General features: G+C 44.4%; 1 protein-coding gene across 1 annotated transcript in view; it reads left to right on the top strand.

The window, feature by feature from the left end:
• The window catches only part of ZFAT (zinc finger and AT-hook domain containing), a 133,377-nt gene that overhangs the window by 32,252 nt on the left and 75,277 nt on the right, over positions 1-25,848 (top strand). The window contains exons 4-7 of the mRNA XM_083360036.1: positions 9,855-10,028; positions 16,392-16,545; positions 19,919-21,375; positions 24,687-24,919. Of these exons, the coding sequence (XP_083216162.1) occupies positions 9,855-10,028; positions 16,392-16,545; positions 19,919-21,375; positions 24,687-24,919 (2,018 nt within the window). The remainder of the gene's footprint in view (positions 1-9,854; positions 10,029-16,391; positions 16,546-19,918; positions 21,376-24,686; positions 24,920-25,848) is intronic.

Raw genomic sequence — 25,848 nt, 5'->3', positions numbered from 1 at the left:
ATTTGCATATATATATATATATATATATATATATATATATATATATATATATATATATATATGAATGAATCAGGAGTGATTACAGAGAGACATCACTACCTAAATTACCCAAGGATTGAATTTTTGTATAAGAAACCCTCATGTCCAACCTATAATTCCCTAGCAACATTGAGAACATGGATGTGTTTAAAGTCTGGCCAGGCAATTTAAGTCTCTTTTCAAAAATGCACTGCTTCAATTTTTCCCCTAATACTTGACAATGATGCCTATGGTTGGCAATCCAATTATATAGTCAGTGCCTGGGGGATTTGCACCTCACTACTCCAAAATTAATTTGGAATATTAAATGCGAACTTTTGCTGTTGCATTAACTCTCAAGGTGAACATTTAATACTTACGCTTGGGACTTGAATTTGCTTTGGGGTTCATTTTATCAGTGTTTCAGCAGGACTGGTGCGTCTCTGAACAGGAAATATATTTGCATGTAAGATAACATATAGAATGGATCCAATATAAGAACTAAAGGATGAAGCCAGTACATACCTATATATCTACTGTATTTGCATCATTTCTTAAGTACAAGCTCACTCCTAATTGTGGTCGCACAAAGCTTTCCTTCATAAGATTTTTTTTATTATTATTCTTAGACCTCCAATATAGTCTTCCTTTGAACATATAAGAGAGAGATCCATAATCATTATTTCATGAAAGATATACTTTTTGTGAAAATGGTAATTTTAGCTAGGCGGTTCAGAAATAAGGATTCTTTCCACAAAAGGTGATCTGTGAAATAAGTTCTAAGAGACAGTTTTATCTGAAAAGTTAAGGTGCTGGCTTAGAAAGTGGGAGACCGTGAGTTTTAGTCCTGCCTTAGGAAAGAAAGCTGGCTGGGTGCCTTTGGGCCAATCACCAGGAGACAGTGAGTTCTAGTTTCACCTTAGCCTGAAAGCTGGCTGGGTGACTTTGGGCCAATTACCAGAGTACTGTGAGTTCTAGTCCAGTCTTAGGGATGAAGGTCAGCAGGATGACTTTGGGCTAATCAGCAGGAGACTGTGAGTTCTAGTTTCACCTTAGCCTGAAAGCTGGCTGGGTGACTTTGGGCCAATTACCAGAGTACTGTGAGTTCTAGTCCAGTCTTAGGGATGAAAGTCAGCAGGGTGACTTTGGGCTAATCAGCAGGAGACTGTGAGTTCTAGTCCCATCTTAGGCATGAAAGCTAACTGAGTGACTTTGGGCCAATCACCAGGAGTCTGTGAGTTCTAGTCCAGTCTTCGGTATGAAAGCTAGCTAGGTGACTTTGGGCCAATCACAAAGAGACAGTGAGTTCTAGTCCCATCTTAAGCATGAAAACTGGCTGGGTGAATTTGGGCCAGTCACTCTGTCTTAGGGCAACTTATCTCACAGGGTTCTTGTTCTCAGGAAAAGAGGAGGAGGAGGAAGTAATATTATGTATGTACGCCATCTTGAATTATAAAGTAACAAAAGCGGGATAAAAATCTAATGAAGAAAGAAAGAAAAAAAATCAGATCCTTGTTGTATGCCCCAGATCAATTCCAAATTCCACCCAGCGTGAGATGATGTTCCCTCTGAAACCCACAAGGGACGTGGTGGCTCAGTGGGTTAGGACGCTGAGCTTGTCGATCAGAAGGTCGGCAGTTTGGCGGGTCGAATCCCGAGTGAGCGCCTGTTACTCGTCCCAGCTTCTGCCAACCTAGCAGTTCGAAAGCATGTAAAAATGCAAGTAGAAAAATAGGGACCACTATGGTGGGAAGGTAACAGCATTCCATGCGCCTTTGGTGTCTAGTCATGCCGGTCACACAACCATGGAGACGTCCTCGGACAAGTGCTGGCTCTTCGGCTTTGAAACAGAGATGAGCACCGGCCCCTAGAGTCGGAAAGGACTAGCACGCATGTGCGGGGGAACCTTTACTTTACCTTTTACCTGAAACCCACATAGCACAACGTAACAATTTAGCAGAGTGTCCAGAATACTGCTTAGAAACATCTTTGATAGCCAATAATCTCTTTCTCCTGTAACCAGATAATCACGGAAGATAACATGTATTGTTCACTTATCAGCAGATGGGTTAGAGAGAGTGCATTGATTTTGCACACTAACCCAACAATTGAACTCATAGTTCACTCTGAGGGGGTTGAGGAGAGTTGCTCAACAGCTGTAACAGCAGGAGCTCCACTAGCAGACATTTGTAACTTCTGTGTTTGTTGAAGAGATAAGATAGACAAGCTTTGACTCTGCGGCTTAGTCCTTGAGGAGATGGTGCTACTGAGGATGTTTTAGTCTTTCCTGAGCCTTCCTGGTAATATTGCCGTACAGGTAGTAGTGCTCTAGTTACGATCACAGCTGAGCCCAACATTTCTTTTGATAAGCGAGTCCAGTTACTGTGGTCTACTTCTTTGCTTGCAGGGTCAGCAAAATGATTGATTTGTCTGATCGGAGCCTTTTTGGTGTAGTGCAGGGGTCGGCAACCTTAAACACTCAAAGAGCCACTTGGACCCCTTTCCCAGAGAAAAGAAAACACTGGGAGCTGCAAAACTCACCACGCACAGAAGGGGGGAGCTTGATTGAAGAGTTTAATTAATTAAAAAGAAATAGAGGCTGCTGTGCATGAGTCTCTCTCTCTCTCTCTCTCTCCCTCCCCCCCCCCCTCTGTCTCTCCCTCTCTCCGATCTTCTGCTCACCTGGCAAACTGGCTTCACGCTGTTCTCCAACAAGCTTACACACATTCTTATCAGGCTGGCTCTCCTGCCCTTGGTCTGCCAGTCCTCTTCCCCCACTCAGTGTGTGTGTGTGTGTATGAGAGAGAGAGAGAGAAAGAGAGAGAGAGAGAGAGAGAGGGAGGGAGAGGGAGAGAGAGAGAGAGATGCTGCTTCCTGCTTCCTGCAGAGACGCAGCAAAGGCAGGAGCCCCACCCAATAAGCTTGTCAGCTTGTCGGAGAACAGCGAGAGGCCACTCTCTTTTTTACAAACAAACACAGAGAGAGAGGGAGAGAGAGAGAGAGAGAGAGAGAGAGAGAGAGAGAGAGAGAGAGAGAGAGAGAGAGAGAGAGAGAGAGAAGGGAAGTGCAAGTGTCTCTCTCTTTCTGCAAATGTCGGAGGACAACTGGAAACCGCAGGAGAAGGCAGGTTGCCAACCCGTGGTCTAGTGGTTATGGTACCAGGCTAGAAATCAGAAGACAGTGAGTTCTAGTCCTAGTTTAAACATGAAAGCCAGCTGGGTGTCACTGGGCCAGTCACTAGGAGACTGTGAGATTTAGTCCTGCCTTAGGCATGAAAACTGGCTGGATGACTTTGGGCTAATCACCAGCAGACTCTGAGTTCTAGTCCAGCGTTAAGTATAGAAAACGGCTGGATGACTTTAGGCCAGTCACTCTTTTTCAGTCCAAACCACCTCAGAGGGTTGTTGTTATGGGAAAAATAGGAGGAGAAAGAAATATTAGGCATGTTCACTGCCTTGAGTTACTTATAAAGTAATAAAGGTGGGATAAAAATCTGGAAAAAAAAATCTAGAAGAGGGGAAAAACCCCAGCACCCATTCTAGGTGCTCAACACCTAATTGTCACTTATCCTAAAAGGGAGCAAAGCAAATTATTCATTTAAACTGAAATCTCTTGAATCGTCACTGTGCTTTTAAAAGAATCTTTGGCTTTGTACAAACCTGATCCAAGAACTTTCCCATGTTTAAATCGAGATGATGATCTCTATGAGTGCCATTTAAAAAATAATAATAATAATAATGAAAATCTACAAATGCATGAAGGAAGTGTGAGTTCAAAGCCTGACAATTAAGAAACCAATATATGTCCTAAACATTCAGCTGGGACCTTCTCCAATTAAGAATGCGCACTAAGCAGCTGGATCTCTAATTAGGAACCCCAAAGAGAAAATCTTGATGGCTTAAACAGTCTAGCTTGAAATGAACACAGTGATTCACATGTCTTTGACAGCCGCCTTTATCGTCAGTAGAAATGTAGGCATCCTGCAAATGCTATGTGAATATAGAGGCAGCCCGGCATCAAATTACTCTGTGCATGCTGTATTGGATTTAAATCACCTAAATCTGGGTACATGAGGTCAGTTTATTAGTTTGCCAAATCAAAGTGCCAGCTGTTCAGACTGATTGCTTAATGTTCCTCTGCAAGAGAGAGCAGAAGTGAAGACTATTCATCTCAAATCAGGCTGTTGCAAGATGAAGAATAAAATGCTATTGCAACACATTTGTTTGAGTCCAACCTTTCCTGATGCTGTATAAACGCATTGGGATTTTCCTGTCCATGTCAGCTGAAAATTATGGGAGTTTAGGGCTGTCATAGCTGGTTATCCCCAAAATGTTTGCTTGGGTGATGGAAGATAAGAGTACAATTTTTTTTTTGAACAATAGTGCTTATTTTCAGGCAGTATAAAATGTCAATAAAGCAAAATATTACATGCCCTTTTCAGTCCAGAGTTCAAATTGGTCAACAATAGAATAGAACAACTACCAAAAAAAAAAATGCTGAGACTCTAGAAAGAGTGCAGAGAAGAGCAACAAAAATGATTGTGGAACTGGAGTCTAAAGCAAACGATGCAGCTGATGAACGATTGCAGGAACTAGGGATGTCCAGCCTAATGAAGAAGACTAGGAGTGACATAAGAGCAGCCTTCCAATATTTGAGGGGCTCTGTCAAACAAGAGGGAGTTGATCTAGTCTCCAAAGCACCTGAGGGCAAGACAACAAATAAGGGATGGAAGCTTATCAGAGAGAGATTAAATCTAGAATTAAGGAGAAATTTCCTGACAGTGAGACCAATTAATCAGTTAAACTGTTTGCCTTCAGACATTTCAGGTGCTGTATCATTGGAGGTTTTTAAGTAATGACTGGATAGCCGTTTGTCCAGAATGATATAGTGCACGGGTGTCAGCCAAACTTGCCACGTCACGTGTCACGATGTATCGTGCCTCTTTTTGCATTGCCGGCACTGGAGAGTGGGCGCGGCTTCAGTATGATGAAACCAGCCTGCGAGCCGGCAGTTTGACACCCCTGATATAGTGTCTCTTGCTTAAGCAAAGAGTTGGACTAGAACAGGGCTTTTCAGCCTTTTCACCCATTGTGCCACTTTTAGGATATGGCAACATCCGAGTACCACCAGTCGCCTAGCAAGGTGTCAAAAACTTGATGACCAAAAAAAAAAGGAAACAAATGATGTACAGGTAGTCCTCGACTTACAACAGTTCGCTTAGGGACTGTTCGAAGTTACAATGGCACTGAAATAAGTGTCCCCCAAGCCACAGCCGAGCAAGACACCTGCCTGCCCGCCCGGCGGCGCTCTTCCTCCTGTCCGAAGTTTTCATTGTTGTGAGCATTTCTGTTGAGTATTGGCAGCGGGGGTGGGGTGGGGTGGGTCTTTGGTTTTTATTCCCCCCCCATCTGCTGGGTGGTTGCAGCAGGTTTTGGTCACTTCACATGACCCTGGGACACTGTGACCGTCATAAATATGAATCAGTTTCCAAGCATCTGAATGTAAATCACAAGACCCTGGAGATGCTGCAACATTCCAGCGGATCGGTGCTTCTTCTGGGCTCAGAAGCACCAGGATCAGTGCCGAGCTCCAGCTGGATCCTGGCGCCGAACCTGGTGCTTCCACTGAGCCCTGACAGTCCTGCAGCTCCAGCTGTCTCTCGCTCAGGCTTGTGCGGTGCTGCCACCGGTTCAGCTCATTCCCCTCCCCCACTACTTTTCTAGGATGGTCGCGTACCACCTGCCGGGGCCAATGTACCACAGGTGGTACCCATACCACTGGTTGAAAAGCCCTGGACTAGAAGACTTTCAAGGTCCCTTCCAACTCTGTTATTCTGTACCTACTTATGAAAATTGATTTTATGTAGGTTATTCTCGACTTAACGATCGATCTGGAAAAGGAGATTTATGACCTGGATTCAAGGTTCCAACCATCAGCACCCCCTCCATGGTCATGTGACCAAACTTTGGTTGGTCAACAACATAGTTGCATTTATGGCTGCTAGGAGCAATCCTGTGGTCATGTGTCCCCATTTTAGGACAGGCAAAACCACACCCATAGCGAACCACTGGTTCAGTTAATGAGCACCACACAAAGGGTTGTAAAAGACCTCCTTGCACAGCACTGACAGCAGCCATCTTTGCGGTGCCAACCCGTTTTACGACTGTTATGGCATATGATTGTAATGGGCAGGCTTCATTACAGACATACGTTGAGGACTATCTGTATTTACCAAGCTAATCATACTTACTTAATGACCGTTGTCTAAATTATACCTTAATCAGACTGTAACTTGTTGAATGCAGCGTAAGTCATAATAATGCAATATTCAGCTGCTGTGAATTCCCCCAGTACAGGTAGTCCTCGACTTACAGCAGTTCATTTAGTGACCGTTTGAAGTTACAACAGCACTGGAAAAAAGTGACTTACGACCATTTCTGACACTTACAACCATCGCAGCATATCCATGGTGTCACTTGGTCAAAATTCAGATTCTTGGCAACCGATTCATATTTATGATGGTTGCAGTATCTGAGGATCATGGGATCACTTTTTTGTGACCTTCTGACAAGCAAAGTCAATGGGGAGGCTAAATTCACTTAACAGCTGTGTTCCTAACTTAACTGCAATGATTTGCTTAACAACTCTGGCAAGAGAGGTTGTAAAATGGAGAAAAACCCACTTAACAAATATCTCCCTCAGCAATGGTAATTTTGAGTTAAATTATGGTCATAAGTCAAGGACTACCTGTACAACTTTTTTTTTCTAGATCTAGGGTTTCTCCAACTAATGGACAAAGGAGATAACAGTTGCAAAACTCTTGTGAATTATTGAATTTCAATTTCTCCTACCTGTAGACCAAAGACCTACAAACCTGGCAACTTTAAGACTCGAAGACTTCAACTCCCGGAATTCCTCAGCCAGCCGGTCTTAAAATTGCCAAGTTTGGAGACAGCAACTGGGAGGTGGACCTTTTCTTCCACCTTCACATATCTCCACTCTGTGGTTTTGCTTATGAACATGTTGTTGGGAAAATCATGTGTTGTTTGATGATGGGAAAGAGTCTCTTACGTTGTTAGCCTTCTGATGGGATAGGACTCAGGGGTAGGCAACCTTTTGTGACTTGTGGACTTCAACTCCCAGAATTCCTGAGCCAGCCATGCTGAGGGAAAAGAGAGAGGTTTCCAAGCTGAGCCATGCTGGCTCAGGAATTCTGGGAGTTGAAGTCCACGAGTCATAAAAGAGCCAAGGTTGCCTACCCCTGGCCTAGGCCTGGGCCGCTTTATGACTCGTGGACTTCTACTCCCAGAATTCCTGAGCCAACCATGCTGAGGGGAAATGGAGAGGTATCCAAGCTGAGCCATGCTGGCTCAGGAATTCTGGGAGTTGAAGTCCACGAGTCATAAAAGAGCCAAGGTTGCCTACCCCTGGGCTAGGCCTAGGCTGCTTTATGACTCGTGGACTTTGACTCCCAGAATTCCTGAGCCAGCCATGCTGAGGGAAAAAGGGAGAGGTTTCCAAGCTGAGCCATGCTGGCTCAGGAATTCTGGGAGTTGAAGTCCACGAGTTATAAAAGAGCCACGGTTGCCTACCCCTGGGATAGGTTGTCCTCAGTTTGTAGACCATCCATTTCTGAGCTACGTCTTTTCTGCCTCTGAAAGAAAGAAGCGTCTTGTCATTTCATAAAGCCAAACAGGCAAACAAGTCACTTGCTTTTCTGCTTAATCTGTACTTTTTTTTTTTTACCTTTCAACCACACTAATTAGGCATTCACTGACAGTTGTGTTGTCAACACCTTCATGGATCTCGGCAGACTGTACTTGCTGACTAATTTTGTCTCTGAGCTTCATTGCCAAATAGATTTGTCCCATATGTTGAACTAATTTCTTTACACATTTACCTTGGTCTGCATAAAAAACGGGATTTCACTTCTAGAATTTACTATTTTGTACAAATGACCACTTAGGCATACGAGATGTCAGGATTCAACCACCTCTCCATTCTAGCTCATTTGTGCCACATTCTTAGAAGTACTTAATTAAAAAGGAATTAAAGCAAAGGAATGATAAGAACAAGCCGTGAAATCCTTTGCAGACTAATTGCTTTAATACAGTTGCACGCTGCCAATGAATGCCTTCCACAAAGTAATGGAGATTATTGATCTGGGTGCATCATGAGACCTGACTAGTGAGAAGAGAAGCAGAGGATCATTTAGGGAGGAGTTCAGGTAGAAGATCAAAAATGATAGGATGATCCTGTGCATCATATTGAGAATCTTTTGGTTTCCCCAATCTTTTGCATTTATTGTAGTCAGTTGTCTTCTGTCTTTGTTTTATTTATTATGAAAATTTCTATGGCTGCCCAAGTCCCTCTGAGTGACTCCGGGCGGCTTACAAGGATTAAAATAAAATCCAATAGAAAACCCTTCATTAAAAGCAATAAACTTTTGTAACCTTCTGGCAACAGGAATCACTTAAGCCAGTGATGGCGAACCTTTTAGAGACCAAGCGCCCAAACTGCAACCCCAAACCCACTTACGTATCATCGGGTGCCGGGTGGGTGTGGCCCTTTGGGTGGGTGTGGCCAGTTGGGTGGGCGTGGCTTCAGTGGTAGCTGCAGACTGGGTGGGACTAAAAAGTTCAATCAATCAATTCCAACTTGTCGAGAACTTTTTTTTCCCCACGAGAAGTTGATTAATTGAACCTTTTTTTGGGGGGTTAACATGGCAGCAGAGGCCTAAAGCGATTTTTTTTTTAATAAAAAGTCCTAGTCCTGAAGGCCTAGGACTGGGGCGACGACAGGCGTGCCCACAGAGAGGGCTCTGCGTGCCATCTGTGGAGCAGTGGGCTAATGCCTCCTTAAGTAACACCAGCTGCCTGCAATCAGTGCAGGTTCGAGTCCTGCCAGGCTCCAGGTTGACTCAGCCTTCCATCCTTCCGAAGTAGGTAAAATGAGGACCCAGATTGTTGGGGGCAATTAAGCTGACTTTGTAATAATGCCGCTTGGGGTGTGTGTGAAAGCCCTAATAAGCAGGCATATACATAGAATGAAGGCTACTGCTAAGCTTGTAAGCCGCCCTGAGTCTTCGGAGAAGGGCGGGATATAAATGGAATTAAAAGAAAAAAGAAAAAAAGGTTCGCCACCACGGACGTAAGCCATTTGATGGGCTCCATAAGGAGCCCAGTGGCTCTGATGGTTAGGATGCTGGGTTGGAGGTTAGCAAGCCTGTGTTCAAGACCCAAGTGTTGCCGTGGGGCAGGGTGAGCTCCTGTCCTTTGCTCCAGCTCCTGCCGGGGACATGAAAGGAGCCCTCAACTGGGCATCCCGTGGGCACCGGTTAACCCTTTCAGCACAGAAGCTCCTCGATGCTTCTGACAAGAGTGTGTGATGCAATGGGCTCTATCTCACTCCGGTGTCCCCAGGCCCGTCGCCAAAACCAGGTCTTCAGAGTTTGTGAAAAGGTTGTTTCAAACTGGGAGCCAACCTTATTTCCGAAGGGATGATGTTCCACAGGGAAGGAGCCATCACAGAGAAGGCCCTTTCTGGTTTCACCAGATCAAGGGGTGGGCAGCCCACGGCACCTTTATGACCTGTGGACTTCAGCTCAGGAATCCTGGGAGTTGAAGTCCACAGGTAGCAAAGTTGCCATAGTTGCCCACCTCTAGTGCTAGACGGGCCTCCTTAGGGGAGGGGACTCCGGCCTCCCTTTTTTGGCAAGGGTTTTCTTTTTTTCAACAAAGCACGGGGGTGACACCTCACTGATCCTGGGGATGGTAAATGGGAAAGGAAACTACTCATCCTGCTCTTTGTGTTCTTTTTTGATATTTGCCCTTTAGGTAATGATTCTGATGTTGACCTTGACAGGAGGGAAGATGAGCGAGAAAAGCCATCCAAGAGGCAGCGGGTACAAAGGACGGAGAAAAGCCTTTCCTCAAAAGAAGCAGAGCAGGGCTCAGGAGCTAAGAATCCCATCATCAGTGTGGTTCTGACAGCCCATGAAGCGATTCCAGGTAACCCTAACTATTTCTGTTGGGGGGGGGATGGGGGATTTTGCCTGCCTTCCTTCCTTCCTTCCTTCCTTCCTTCCTTCCTTCCTTCCTTCCTTCCTTCCTTCCTTCCTTCTTTCTTTCTTTCTTTCTTTCTTTCTTTCTCTCTCCTTCCCTCCCTCCCTCCATCCCTCCCTCCCTCCCTCCTTTCTTTCTTTCTTTCTTTCTTTCTTTCTTTCTTTCTTTCTTTCTTTCTTTCTTTCTTTCTTTCTTTCTTTCTTTTTCCCTCTCCTTCCTTCCTTCCCTCCCCTGCCTTTCTTTCTTTCTTTCTTTCTTTCTTTCTTTCTTTCTTTCTTTCTTTCTTTCTTTCTTTCTTTCTTTCTTTCTTTCTTCCTTCCTTCCTTCCTTCCTTCCTTCCTTCCTTTCTTTCTTTCTTTCTTTCTTTCTTTCTTTCTCTCTTTCTTTCTTTCCCACCTTTGGCGTTTTTACAATTAATTCAAGGCAGCGAACATATCCAACATACCTTCCTCCTCCTATTTTATCCACAACAACAACCCTGTGAGGTGAGTTGGACTGAGAGAGAAAGTAAGTGGCTCAAAGTCTCCCAATGTCTTTCGTGGCTAAGGTGGGATTAGAATTGACAGTCTTCCAATTTCTAGCCCGATGCTTTAACCAGTAGACCATACTGGCTCTCGCTAAATGACACATTTCTTTCATCTTTCCATAAAGATGGTATAGTTAGGCCCTCGTGTTCTCTGCAATATGGAGGTAAAAGAATCTGCATTCCTACAGTTGCGTTTCAGTATACAGCATACAGCTTTTGACCCAAGAGCTGAAAGATTTTGCCAAATCATGGAAAAACAGGGGTTCGCTTCTTCTCCGCTCATTAGACTTGCAAAGTGGAAAAATGGAAATTATGGGTGGCAAACTTAGTTGCCTATAAATAATGCAGAATTCTAGATGGCTGAGCCTTGGAGATTAACTGTGAGCTGTAAAATAATGGTTTGAGGACCCGGAAGGGTTTTCTGACCCACATAAGCTTTGAACTTCTTACTAATGGGCTCATGTGCATCGAAGTTAATTGCGCAGAGCATAGGAATTACATGGGTGACCTGTCCTAGGAATGGTCTTAAACCTTAGCCAGAATGAAAAGGACAGTCTCATGCTAGAAAAATCCTTTTTTTCTGTGTTGTGCAAATTTGGCCTTTTGACTGCACAAAATAACGTTATTCCAGCACTTGGAATACTCTGGATTTGAATTATAGATATGGACTTTTTAAAATCAACGTTTACTGGGAGTCCTCAACTTACAGCAGTTCGTTTAGTGACTGTTCAAAGTTACAAAGGCACTGGAATATGACCAGTTTTCACACTTACGACTCTTGCAGCATCTCCACGGTCACGTGATGAAAATTCAGATGCTCGGCAACCGGCTCGTCTTTATGACGGTTGCAGTGTCCCAAGGTCACATGATCACCTTTTGCGACCTTCAGACAAGGAAAGTCAGTGGGGAAGCCAGATTCACCTAAGAACTTTGTTGCTAACTTAACAACTGCAGTGATTCACTTAACAGCTATAGCAAAAAAAAGGTCATAAAATGGTGCAAAACTCATTTAACAAATGTTTCACTTAGCAAAAGAAATTTCAGGGTACATTGTGGTCATAAGTTGAGGATTACCTATATAGATGTGGGCTTCTTTTTAATCAACTGTTATTCCACGGATGCAGTGGGAAGATTGGTAAATATCATTTCTTGTGGTCGATATGTTATTTGTTTATTAGAATGTCCCACCTTTATTTCCTTCCTCTTCCTATTTTTCCTACAACAACCCTGTGTGGTAGGTTGGGCTGAGAGGGAATGACTACGAGCCCAAAGTTACCCAGCCAGCATATAATGATGAAAACTAGGCTGAATAGTTTTTGTACTTAAAGGTAAAGGTTCTCCCGCACATACGTCCTAGTCGTTTCCGACTCTAGGGGCCGGTGCTCATCTCCGTTTCAAAGCCGAAGAGCCAGCGCTTGTCCGAGGACGTCTCCGTGGTCATGTGGCCGGCATGACTAGACGCCAAAGGCGCACGGAACGCTGTTACCTTCCCACCGTAGTGGTCCCTATTTTTCTACTTGCATTTTTACGTGCTTTCGAACTGCTAGGTTGGCAGAAGCTGGGACGAGTAGCAGGCGCTCACTCTGTTACGACGCAGCACTCGGGATTCGACCCGCCAAACTGCCAACCATCTGATCGACAAGCTCAGCGTCCTAACCCACTGAGCCACCGCGTATTGCAATTATTTTTCTTCTAAATAAAACTATATTAAAATGTTATCGTCCTTCACTTGGGCTTTGTGTAGTGGTGGGATTCAAACATTTGGATTGAAGCTTTTTTTTTCTCAGCAATTTCAAGCAGAACTTTGGACTGGAAGTATTTTCTTTCCTTCTGGTTAGAACCTCATAGAGACATTGCTTAAGTAACTGTTTTCTCTTCCTCTTTCTGGAGCTTCACTAGACTGCAGGAAGAATAAAAAAACAAGCTTTATTTTATTTCATGCGATTGGGCTGTTGCCCTTATAATATAAACCCTCCTACTGTCTTGCCTTTTACAAATGTAGGACATCAGTGCTGTATGTTGAATAGAAAAGCAATTTACATTTAAGACACAGATTATGTCTTCGCATTCCAACTATGTGAGGTTACGTAACAACTTTGCAGATACATACTGCGGTTAAAGCTCCCTAGTCTGCCTTTGTGGCTTCTTGTGTATGGGCGAAACCAATTTAATTGTGCTGGTCCTTCTTTGAGTTGTTGTTGTTAGTTGCGAAGTCATGTCCGACCCATCGCGACCCCATGGACAACGTTCCTCCAGGCCTTCCTGTCCTCTACCATCTTCTGGAGTCCATTTAAGCTCACGCCTACTGCTTCAGTGACTCCATCCATCCACCTCATTCTCTGTCGTCCCTTTCTTCTATTGCCCTCAATCTTTCCCAGCATGAGGCTCTTCTCCAGTGAATCCTTCCTTCTCATTAGGTGGCCAAAGTATTTGAGTTTTAACTTCAGGATCTGGCCTTCTAAAGAGCAGTCAGGGTTGATCTCCTCTAGGACAGACCGCTTTGATCGCCTTGCAGTCCAAAAGTTGTGTCCTGGGGCAAATTCAAAATTTGCCCATTTGGGGGTACAGTAGTGTAATGCGTGCAGGCTTTTAAAATTTTATTTATCAGGCCTGTATGTAGGTAAACCTGACTTGTTCAAACCTCCAAAAAGAGACCTGGAAAAAAGAAGGGAAAACTGAACAAGCTCAAGAACACAACAGCAGAAGGATGTTTATTTTGTGGATTTTATGTTTTGTATTTTGGTTATGTGAAGTCTTGTCAGTGCAAACTCAGCATCCTTCCATTGCAAGGAGGAAGGTTTTTCTCGTTTCTTTCATCCTTTTAATTTCATACCTCTGTAATTTCTCCATTTAAGTATTCCGTTGTCTGGTTTTTTCTCTACATCTGGCTGTCTGTGCATCTGTGGGACGAAAGCTATTCCATTTCACCAGACTCATATTCCCTTTTAATTAATCCTATAGGATAACAGAATAACAGAGTTGGATGGGACCTTGGAGGTCTTCTAGTCCAACCCCCTGCCCAGTCATGAAGCCCTATACCAGGGGTGTCAAACTCAATTTCATTGAGGGCCGCATCAGCATTGCGGTTGCCCTCAGGGGGCCGGGTGGGTGTGGCCTGCGTGGGCGTGGCCTACTGGGTGGGCGTGGCTAGAGTGCGTATGACCTACTGGGTGGGCGTGGCCAGCTCTATATTGTTCACATCAAGGGTGCCTATGGGGGCCTGGGCAGGAGTGGGACAGGTCTGAGGGTCTCTGGCAGAAGGAGGGTCTCTGGGCCAGGGCCAAGGCAGTGGGGGCCGTTCCTTCACTGTTTCCAGGATGGCTTCGCGGGCTGCATGAAACCACTTCGCGGGCCGGATCTGGCCCCCGGGCCTTGTGTTTGACATGTCTGGCCTATACCATTTCAGACAAATGGTTGTCCAGTCTCTTCTTAAAAACTTCCAGTTGCTACTTCTTTCTCTCCAACCAGCCAAATAGAGATAGTCCTTGATTTATGAGCACATTTGAGCTCAACATTTCTAAGTGAGACTTTTATTGAGTTTTGCCTCATTTTATGACCTTTCTTGCCACAGTTGTTAAGTGAATTACTGCAGTGATTAGTAACACAGTTATTAAGTTAATCTAGCGTCTCCATTGCCTTTGCTTGACAGAAGGTTACAAAAGGTGATCATATGACCTCAGGACACTGCAACCGTCATAAATACATGCCAGTTGCCAAGCCTCTGAATTTTGATCATGTGACCACGGGGATGCTGCAACGGTCATAAGTGTGAAAAACGATCATAGGTCGCTTTTTCTAGTGCTGTTGTAATCTCGGTCATTAAACAAGCTGTGGTAAGCTGAGAACTACCTCACTGATTTAAGAAATCTGTGCTTTTCAAATCTTTTATTTTTAGAGTGTTAAGCGAAAGAAAGAAAGGACCATTCTCCATATTTTGGCCATGCTCTATTGTTAACACCAAAAACATATGTGTTATTTCCCTAAATGTATGAGTAAAACTGGTTGATGGACAATAAAGTAAGTAAAAAATGAGATGGGCTACAGAACGGGGAAAAACACTCATTATTGTTTATCAAACAGCTTCCTATTCTGTTCTAAATGTCAGCTTCCTGCTTTATCTTTTTTTTCCAGGTAGTCTTTTTTTCTCACGTTGTCTTAATTGTTTGCTACTCATTTCTCTTTGCTCTGTTTTTTCACCGTGGCCTTTGCAGATAAGCTCTCATGTTGAAATTAAAATATGAAGCCATATTGTTCACATTTCAAGATTATTAATCTACTTCCACACAAAAGTGTTGTTATTCTTTAAAAAAAAAACTAAAGTTGTTCATTAATTAAGGTAAGCTGTTGGAGCTCAGCTAAAACTCAGCAAAGGGGTATTTATTTCAGAATTCGGGTGATTATATTGAGATGGGACACTAGCAAAAAAGAATTGGTGAATGAATGGATGAGAAGAAGCAATGTTTAATGTTTGCCATTTCATACCAGCCGATGTCCTCAAGATTGTCTCTTCCTTCTATCTAAGTTAGATTTGCTTCTAGATTCAGAATGGGACTGTCTGTAGAGGAGTGTTAGGCATCAATCTTTTCAGATTCAGAAGCTGAAGAGTTGACTGACCACTTTAAGCCTCAGTTTATATATGGAGAAGTTGGCTGGAGGTGGTAGAGGAGTGAAGCTGGCAATTAGTCTGGAATCTTTACATAGGCACAAGAGGACAAGGTTTAACCCTTCCCTGGAATGCTGTTGAACCTTATCTAGTTTTGCCCAGGTACAAACTGACAGGCATTGAGCAATAAAGAAGGTAATTTGCACTCTTCACATATGGAACTGGTTTTCCGTGCCTGAAAGGAATTAGCTAAAGAGAGTGACCTTGAGGAGACTCATCTGTCTTCTTGAAAGGAAGAAAAAAATGTCGCTTAATCTATTGCTCAAACTGATGTCCAGTTACAAAATAGATGGCTTTTGTAACCGGTTTTTGATGGCAAAACATTTTCAAATTTCCTCCTTATGGCTCTGACTGGATGCTGCTTGATTGCTGGGAATCTTGGACTGGAAATGGACTGTACTTGACTTTGACACTCTTGAGATTTGTGTGTTCAGATTCTTTTTTTCTAAAATAAGCTTTGAGCTTTAGTATGCTTTGCTGCAAGATATACGACTGCAGTAAATAGCTTGAGTTTATTATCAGAAGCTGTTGTGTAGCTTGGCAGCCTAGAATGCTACAAGGGTAACATTCAAAAATTGTTTGTGATGAATAGAGAGGCCACAATAGTGGTACAGAGCAGAGGTCCCCAACATTTTGAGCACCAGGGACCCGTTCCGCGGAGAGAGGTTTTTCTGCGGATCGGAGGGGGCGTGGTTTCATGTACTGCCTGGGTGGGGCTTTGCTTGTTTGCGCGGACCAGTTTCTGGCATGCCGTGGCCCGGTGCCGGTCCATGGACCAGGGGTTGGGGACCTCTGGTATAGAGGATGGCCTTGAAGGGCCGAAGGAAGCTCCTATACCACGACAACAATCAGATAAACGAGGCTTGAGGCCAGACCAATAAAATGGCTTGTGAAAATGCCTTATGATCAAAATTCAGATATCGTGACCATGGGGACGCTGCAACGGTCACAACTGTAAGAACTACCGGTATTCATGAGTTGCTTTTTTCCCCCAGCACTGCTGTGATTTCAAAGCATCACTAAGCAAACAGTTTTCAACGGAGGACTTACTTGCGTTCTGCTCATCCTGCATGGTATTTTAGAGGTTTTTAGGTGAATTGCATTTCTGTTTTTGCTGCAGGTGCCACAAAGATAGTTCCTGTGGAAGCAGCTTCTCCCAAAGATGAGCAGCCCATCAACTCAGAGGCCTCTGCATCAGACCCATCTCAGCGGAGAGGCTATCAGGAGTATGCCATTCAGCAAACTCCTTACGAGCAGCCAATGAAATCAAGCAGGTAATCTCCATTTACAAATCTTAAGTGCAGGGTAGCCTTTTGGGCAGAAACTTAAATGTGTTCTGTTCCAGCCTATGACTGGCCCTGTTTATATATCAGGGACAACCCCTTTTTCCTTTTTACAGTCAACAGGCTGGAAAAACCCAACCAAATTTATTTACAGTTCAAACAAAAAAGCAACAGAATATTTCCTTCAATAAATAAATCAAAATATCAAACAAGAGTCAACAGACAAGAGTTAAACAGAAGTATCAAGAACAGACCAGGACTCTTTCAGAATGTCTTCAAACGGTTGCCTTTAGCAACCAGCCCCACCCACACCTTCCCCAAGGCGTGGCTTCTCACTGCCTTCTCCTCCTCTCACTGAGTTGCCTCATTGATTTTCTCTGCTCTGCTCTGCTGGATTGCCTTCTGCTTCTAGCATCTCTGAACAGATTCAGCTGTGATTCATCTAAGTCCGACACCTCGTGCTCACACAGCTGAGTCTCATGAGGAACATGACTGGAGGGGCCAGGCTGAGAGTCCTGCAATGCATCAGAGCCTCCCTCTAACACCAAAGGCTCTCCAACCCCCCCCCCTCTCCTCCTCAGATTCATCAGACTCAGCTGCTGGGATCACAGGCTGACACTGAATCACAACAAAATGACTGAGAAGGAGCATTTTGAGAAAGGTGCTGGGAGACCTGTGTGGATGCTAAATACATTATAGGCACCCTTTTTAAAATTCCAGGAATTTTAATCCATGCCAAGGGTGTTTCATCATTCAGGGAAAGCTACAGCTCATTCGATTGAAGCTAGGTAGCAATTAGCATATGAGAAGGCTGGCGTTTGGAACGTTGCATTGCTGTTTTCCCCTCTTTAACTGATGGCGGATATAAAACGGTATGCTTGTCAGGAGACCCAGTTTTAAGAAACCATCAGCGTGATTGAGGGGAACCGTATGATGAAGTGGTGGAAGGCAGTCTGGAGTTCCAGGAAGGGGGGGCTGCTTCCTAGAGAGCAAAGAGGCAGGGGCAGTTGGAATGTCTGGTAAGCAGGAAGAGAGCTAAGACAGACCTTGCCTAGCAGTTCACAGAGTATATCTGTAGTTATGCAGCTAGTCCCTTTATTCCGTCAAGATTCTGTTTGTAGGCAAACAGCAATAAAGAAACTACTCAGAAGTAACACTCCCTCCCCTACCCCCCGTGTAGTTCTTGATTTCTTGGGACCTGACATCAATCTTGGGGGAGGAAAGCCTTGGCAAATCTAGACAGCACACTAAAAAGCAGACATCACCCTGTCAACAAAAGTGCATATAGTCAAGGCATATAGTCTTCCCAGTTGCAATGTATGGCTGTGAAAGTTGTACCATGAGAAAGGCTGAGCGCCAAAGAATCGAGGCCTTTGAACTATGGTGCTGGAGAAGACTCCTGCGAGTCCCTTGGCCTGCAAGGTGATCAAACCGGTCAGTCCTAGAGGAGATCAACCCTGACTGCTCTTTAGAAGGCCAAATCCTGAAGCTGAAACTCAAATACTTTGGCCACCTAATGAGAAGGAAGGACTCACTGGAGAAGAGCCTAATGCTGGGAAAGGTTGAGGGCAAGAGAAGAAGGGGACGACAGAGAATGAGGTGGCCAGATGGAGTCACTGAAGCAGTGGGCATGAAACTAAATGGACAGATGGTAGAGGACAAGAAGGCCTGGAGGAACGTTGTCCATGGGGTCGCAATGGGTTGGACACGACTTCGCAATTAACAACAACAACATCAATCTTGCCAAAGCAAAGCAAATATATCTGCATAACTAGATATATTCCAAACTGCTAGGGAGTGACCACCTTAGCCATCTTTCTGCCTAGTAGACATTACAAGCTCCGCTGCCTCTTTGCCTTCTCGATAGGAGCCCCTCCCGCCTGAGAATCCAAACTACCTTCCACTATAGATGATGAGGAAGCCAAAGGAAAGAAGAAATGCAAAATTGGGTAAAAAGGTAGTGGGTAAGTCAGCCACAACCAGACGGCATCAAAATGCCAGTTGGGTAGCCAGAACGCTTTTACTTATCCAAGGAATGATCCTATAAGCTCTCAATTACAAGTCTGGCTGAGGATTTAATTAGAATATCACTGTGTATATTCTATCCTTGAATCCACTCCATATTGCCTGAAAACCTCTTTATTTCTGTTTTAGCCAGTAGGGAGATTTACTGAAGAAAATGTAACCTTGAGTGCTTCGTTGGTGATGAATTATATTTGAGAAACCTTACTATAAAATACACTCTGAAATTGCATGTCCATAACTCTAAAAGGATGATATTGATGCTAACATTATTAGCATTCTATTTAATGTAATTTGAGTTCAACCTGACAATAGATATAGGCCCTGAGTTTCTTTCCTGTTTTTCAGCCCATGCCTCCATCACTGCTGGAGAGCATAATTCAGAGTAGAAGACATTATTTGTAGCTCAAGGTTGAACTGTGGGATCCTTGGTACTCTCTGAGCTTGGCTGTTTTCTTTCAGACATTTCATTACCAACAGATGATATTCTCAGTGGCAGAAAGGAGTGGAGTTTAAATACAGTTCCTTGATTTGTCAGTATTGGTTGGAAGTGTTCTTGATAATTCCTCGGTTAGGCTGCTGTTTACTGTTTGATGGTTTTTCTGAGTTGGTAGTTTCTCGATTAGGGTATTGTTTAGATGTTGGTCAAGTATTACTCCTAGTGTTAATCCCTGCTTATCTAAGAGCCTGGATTGTGCAGTGGTTAAAGTGCAGTATTGCAGGCAAACTCTATCCACAGCCTGGAGATCGATCTTGAGGAGTCTCAAAGTTGACTCAGCCTTCCATCCTTCCAAAGTCGATAAAACCAGGGCCCAGATTGTTGAGGGCAATATGCAAATAATGCTTGCATTGTAAATTGACTAGAGTGCTGTGAAACGCTATGGGGCAGTATAGGTAAAGGTAAAGTTTCCCCCGCACATGCGTGCTAGTCGTTTCCGACTCCAGGGGCTGGTGCTCATTTCCGTTTCAAAGCCAAAGAGCCAGCGCTTGTCCGAGGACGTCTCCGTGGTCATGTGGCTGGCATGACTAGATGCCAAAGGCGCACGGAACGCTGTTACCTTCCCACCGGAGTGGTCCCTATTTTTCTACTTGCATTTTTTACGTGCTTTCAAACTGCTAGGTTGGCAGAAGCTGGGACGAGTAACAGGCGCTCACTCTGCTACGCGGCACTCGGGGCAGTATATATAAGCCTAAATTCTATTGCTATCGCTATCTCAGTGTTGATTGCTGGTGGGGAGCTCTTTAGAAGTAGTCCCTCAGGGCCACCCTGGTCTTTCCAAATGGCTCTTATTCTCCTGTCTGCTTTCACAGTTTGTGACTCGATTCTTTTTTTTCTCCTTAGGTTGGGCGCCACTCAGTTAAAAATTTTCACCTGCGAGTATTGCAACAAGGTGTTCAAATTTAAGCACTCCCTCCAGGCCCACCTGAGGATCCACACCAACGAGAAGCCCTACAAGTGCTCCTTCTGCAACTACGCCAGCGCCATCAAAGCCAACCTGAACGTTCACCTGCGGAAGCACACGGGAGAGAAGTTCTCCTGCGATTACTGCCCCTTCACCTGCCTGAGCAAAGGCCACCTGAAAGTCCATGTGGAGAGGGTCCACAAGAAGATCAAGCAGCACTGCCGCTTCTGCAAGAAAAAATACTCCGACGTCAAAAACCTGATCAAGCACATCAAGGAGGCCCACGACTTGCAGGACAAAAAGGTGAAGGCTGTCTTTGACGAGCTCTGCCTGATGACGCGGGAAGGCAAGAGGCAGCTCTTGTACGACTGTCAGATCTGCGAGCGCAAGTTCAAGAACGAATTGGATCGGGACCGGCACATGCTGGTCCACGGGGACGAGAGGCCTTTTGCTTGTGAGCTCTGTGGCCACGGCGCCACCAAGTACCAAGCCCTGGAGCTTCACGTCCGCAAGCACCCGTTTGTGTACATTTGCAGTGAGTGCTCAAAGAAATTTGTCAGCTCCATCAGGCTCCGCTCGCATATCAAAGATGCACACGGGGAATTGTCGGAGACGTCTGTTTTTGAGAATTCCATCAACCGGAGCTTTTGTTTACTGGAACCTGGAGGGGACATCCAACAGGAGACCCTTGGAGAAGAATTGTCTCAAACTGCTGCTGAGCTGTCCCTCTTAAACTCCAAGGCGCTCTGCATAGTAAACTCTGTTTCCGTGGGAGAAGTAAATACCATCCAGGGAAACCAGGAAAGTAACCCTGCTGAGAGTTTGGGAACATCCCCTGCTCTCCTTTTGGATTTCGAAAGTCCACCAGCACCAAACACACCAGATCCAGTTGGTGAGCCCCTAACGGAATTGCTGTCCTTACGCGCTAGCTTGGTCAATGCTTCAGATAGCTTTCTACAGAAAAACGCTTCGCCAGATTCAGACGGAGGAAAGGCCCAGTTGTCGAAAGACCAGCTGCCTCTCGACTCTTCGGTGAACATCCAGTGTGAAGTTGAACAGCTTTTGGGAGATGAAAACTCCAGTCTAAACCAGAAATGCCAAGGTCCGGAAAGCGTTCCTGATACCGAAGAAGAGAGCCAGACCGTTTGTCTTAATCATCAGGTAGTCAACAGCTCATCACTTGAAAAGACAGAGTTGCCTTCCAGTTGCCTTCCCCTTCCAGAATCCAGTGTGGAACCTCATCAGGATTCAGAGTCCTGTCCTCAGCCTTCAGAGGATCGAACTGGAACTGCAGCCTTCATGCAGATTTTGGACAATTTGCAAAAACAGCAGATGAGCACAGCCTTGTGTGAGAAGATCAGGAAGGTCTACGGAGACTTGGAATGCGAATACTGTGGTGAGCACAGAGGTTGATGGCTTGTTTTCACTTAGGGCCCTGAATAGCAGACGTTGGTTTCCCTAGTAATCACCAGAACAATAGGTGATTATGGCCACCCAAGGAAGGAGTGTGGCTACCCTTCCGAAATTCATCATTTGGTAACTGTCTTTGAAGAAGCAGAATTCGGGATTTGACTTCTTCTCAAATGAGATCGTCTGCCCTGTGAGGGGAACCTGGAGAGGGATCTGGGATTTAAAGCCTTGAGGCTGTTCCTGGTCCTGCCTTAAGTAAAGGTTGAGGCTGGAACAAGGGTCAGAAAGCAGGAGCAGGGCACATCAGATAGGTAAAGAAGCAGACCTGGTTGGACAAACAGAGTTAGGGAAAATCACGGTTGAACTGAGGGTGGTGGTGGTGTGTCCTTGGTACTCTCCGAGCTTGGAATAGAGGAATTAGAGGCAGTACTAGCAGTTCAACAGTTCTGTTGGGCTCACTGCTGGCTGAGGAATTCTGGGAGTTGAAGTCCGCCAATCTCAAAAGTTGCCAAGTTTGGAGACCTGTTTTATGCCGTGCAATAAGATCCTTTGGAGCACCCGTTTATAAGCCCCATTGATCTCTTTGCCACTTCTTAGTTTTGCATGGTTTGGGAGTTTGGACAACCCTGGCATAAAAGAATACAAAATTTTATTTTTTATTTTATTTTAATTCCATTTATATCCCACCCTTCTTTGAAGACTCAGGGCGGCTTACAAGCTTAGCAGTAGCCTTCATTCTACGTATATGCCTGCTTATTAGGGCTTTCACACACACCCCAAGCGGCATTATTACAAAGTCAGCTTAATTGCCCCCAACAATCTGGGTCCTCATTTTACCTACCTCGGAAGGATGGAAGGCTGAGTCAACCTTGAGACTGGTGGGATGCGAACCTGCACTAATTGCAGGCAGCTGGTGTTACTTGAGGAGGCATTAGCCCACTGCTCCACCAAGGCTTCTGGTAAAACAGGGGTCTTCAAACTTGACCCTTTTATGACCTGTGGACTTCAACTCCCAGAATGAAGAAGAGAGTTAAACATACTGGAAAGGGCCAAGCATCTCCCTTTTGTTGGGCTCAATATGTGTGTGTGTGTGTATTCAAGAGGCTGCCAAGACCACCATTCAATCAACCAAAGAATTAAAAGTTGGGCTCTCGATTCCTAAACTCTTGAACATGATCCTGTTCCAGTGCACTGGCTGTGACAGCTTATCTTTGACTGGCATTAACCGTCAGATAGAGAACCCAAGCTGTTCTTCATTTTGATTGAAGAAGGCAATATTTTACCTTTGGGAGTTTGTGCTTCTCCTTGTACCAAACAACTGAAGAAGCTATTTAAGAACTTGAACCGACAGAGTTTCAGCCTTAATATTAAACCTATGTTCATCCACTAACCCTGGAATCTTGCTGGCCCCGTCATTAGTATCGCTTGCCTGTTTTCGGCTTCCAACTTGCCACTAAAGATCTGCGCTTTCGCATTTCCCAGGAAACCACATTTTGTGGGATCCTCCTTGGTGCTTTCTGAGTTGGTTCTTTACTTGCAGATGTCTGCAAGAAAAAAAAAAAAACCAGGCTGAGAGAGCACCAAGGATCCCACAATTAAACCATGAAGCTATAAATATTCCGTTGAAACCATGTTTGCTCTCCATTCTTTAACTTCTTACAGTGAGTCCTGCATACTACTTTAATTTATCTATTCCCCTGTTATATTTAAATCCGAGCCAACTAAACTCCTTGCTTCCTACAGCTGTTATAGCAAAAATGCTTTCTTCTAGACGAGCGAACGCTTCGCTAGGTAGCCATCTAAGCTCTCCTAATTCACTAATAAGGTTCCCTGATTCGAGTGCTTTCTGAAAATCACATTTCATAACAATTCTGTACATTGAGAACAGTTCAATTAGCAGAATACCTTTTTAGAAATGTTTCTCAATAGGGACAACAATCAGCAGAGGAACGTCAGTTAACTGTGTCCAGATGAGGTTCTGTCTTTCTGGAAATAATTAAATCCATTTCATCAAGTCTTTTTAAATTCATTTACTTGAGGAAAAAAAGTGTATTTAAAAGGAGTTTTTATGCTTTGCTTCCAAAAGAGCAATCTTAGCGGTTGTGTTCTCACAACGTGTTAACTTAGTACAGCGGCTATCCAAACCAAATCACCTTATCAATACTTCTGGTAAAACAGGGGTCTTCAAACTTGGCCCTTTTATGACCTGTGGACTTCAACTCCCAGAATTCCCACACGTGCCTGGCTGAGGAATTCTGGGAGTTGAAGTCCACAAGTCATAAAAGGGCCACGTTTGAAGACCCCTGTGGTAGAACATCTCCTTATTTTGGGCAATCCCAGAGTCCCTGATCCTTTTTTTATGAGAAACCCTGTTATCTCACAAAAAGGACTAGGGGTGACATGATAGCAGTCTTCCAATATCTCAGGGGCTGCCACAAAGAAGAATGGGTCAATCTGTTCTCCAAAGCGCCTGAAGGCAATATTTTATTTATTTATTTATTTTATTTTAATTCCATTTATATCCCGCTCTTCTCCGAAGACTCAGGGCGGCTTACAAGCTTAGCAGTAGCCTTCATTCTATGTATATGCCTGCTTATTAGGGCTTTCACACACACCCCAAGCGGCATTATTACAAAGTCAGCTTAATTGCCCCCAACAATCTGGGTCCTCAACGGATGGAAACTAATCAAGGAGAGAACCAACCTAGAACTAAGGAGAAATTTCCTGACAGCGAGAACAATTAACCAGTGGAACGGCTTGCCTCCTGAAATTATGAGTGCTCCATCGCTGGAGGCTTTTAAGAAAAGACTGGACAATGGTTTATCTAAAATGGTACAGGGTTTCCTGCTTGACCAAAGGATTGGACTAGAAGACCTCCAAGGTCCCTTCCAACTCTTATCATTCTGTTATTAAGGGTGCCCTGGCAATCTTTTCTCATTGTCCAAAATTGCAGCAGTATTGTGTCAGGTATGTTCTGTGGTGTCAGACCTTAATCATGACCTATTTTTTTCAAGCTGCTTTTTACTACAAATTTTTTTTTAGAGGGATGGGGGAACTAGACATGCCAAAAAGGGGTTCAATTCAATAGGATTAGGTATTTTTTCAGGATAGGATTAGACTTCGTTTAGCCAACTTAGATTTGCTCGGGGCTAATTTAACTCCGTGTGCGTTAATGGACTGGGCCTGTTGATGCTTTTTGGTGTTCCCGCAAAAACATCAGCCTTACGCTTGAACTAGGCTACTGGATTTTGGGAACAGAACCATCGACTTACTGGTTTTTCTCTGTGTTGTTTTCAGGCAAGTTGTTTTGGTACCAGGTGCATTACGACATGCACGTCCGCACACACACCCGAGAGCATCTCCATTACTGCTCTCAGTGCAACTATTCCTCCATCACCAAAAACTGCCTTAAGCGCCACGTCATCCAGAAGCATAGCAACATTTTGCTAAAGTGTCCCACCGAAGACTGCGATTATTCCACCCCGGATAAGTACAAACTCCAGGCCCATCTCAAAGTGCACTCAGAGTTGGTAAGCCCAGAATCTTGATAGCACCTTTCGTTTCAGCTTTCAATTTATTTATATGTTTATCAGATTTTAAAACTACAGGTAATCCTCGACTTACAACAATTCATTTAGTCACCGTTCGAATTTACAATGGCACTGGGAAAAGTGGCTAATGACCATTTTTCACACTTACCAGCATTGAAGCATCCCGATGGTTCACACGATCAACATTCAGCCGCTTGGCAACTGCCTCACATTTATGACGGTCGCAGTGTCCCAGGGTCGTGTGATCACCTTTTGCAACTTTCTGAGAAGCCAAGTTGATGGGGAAGGCAGATTCACTTCACAACCGCATTCGCCTAACAGCTGTGGCAAGAAAGATGATAAAATGGGGCAAAACTCACTTATCAATTGTTTCACTTACCAACACACATTTTGGGCTCAGCTGTGGTTGTAAGTCGAGGACATCCTGTACCATCTCTTTCCCAGGGCGATTCCAGGTGGTGTACAAATAAAATAATAAAATAAAAATAAAAACGGTATATAAAATTTGAAGGAGGGAAGCAATGTTAAAAGTCAATTGACCTGTGGGGATTTTGAAACAAAATTTGCCCCATTTTCTGCAGGGTGAGGCTCAAATGGAAAAGTCTATCATTATACTGTTTGTAAAGGTAAAGGTAAAGTTTCCCCCGCACATGCGTGCTAGTCGTTTCCGACTCTAGGGGCCGGTGCTCATCTCCATTTCAAAGCCGAAGAGCCAGCGCTTGTCCGAGGACGTCTCCATGGTCATGTGGCCGGCATGACTAGACGCCAAAGGCGCACGGAACACTGTTACCTTCCCACCGTAGTGGTCCCTATTTTTCTACTTGCATTTTTACGTGCTTTCGAACTGCTAGGTTAGCAGAAGCTGGGACGAGTAACAGGCGCTCACTCTGCTACGCGGCACTCGGGAT

This window comes from Vipera ursinii (genome assembly GCF_947247035.1).
Source record: "Vipera ursinii genome assembly, chromosome: 3".
In the NCBI taxonomy this organism is placed as follows: Eukaryota; Metazoa; Chordata; class Lepidosauria; order Squamata; family Viperidae; genus Vipera; species Vipera ursinii.
This window is presented reverse-complemented; position numbering and strand designations above follow the sequence as displayed.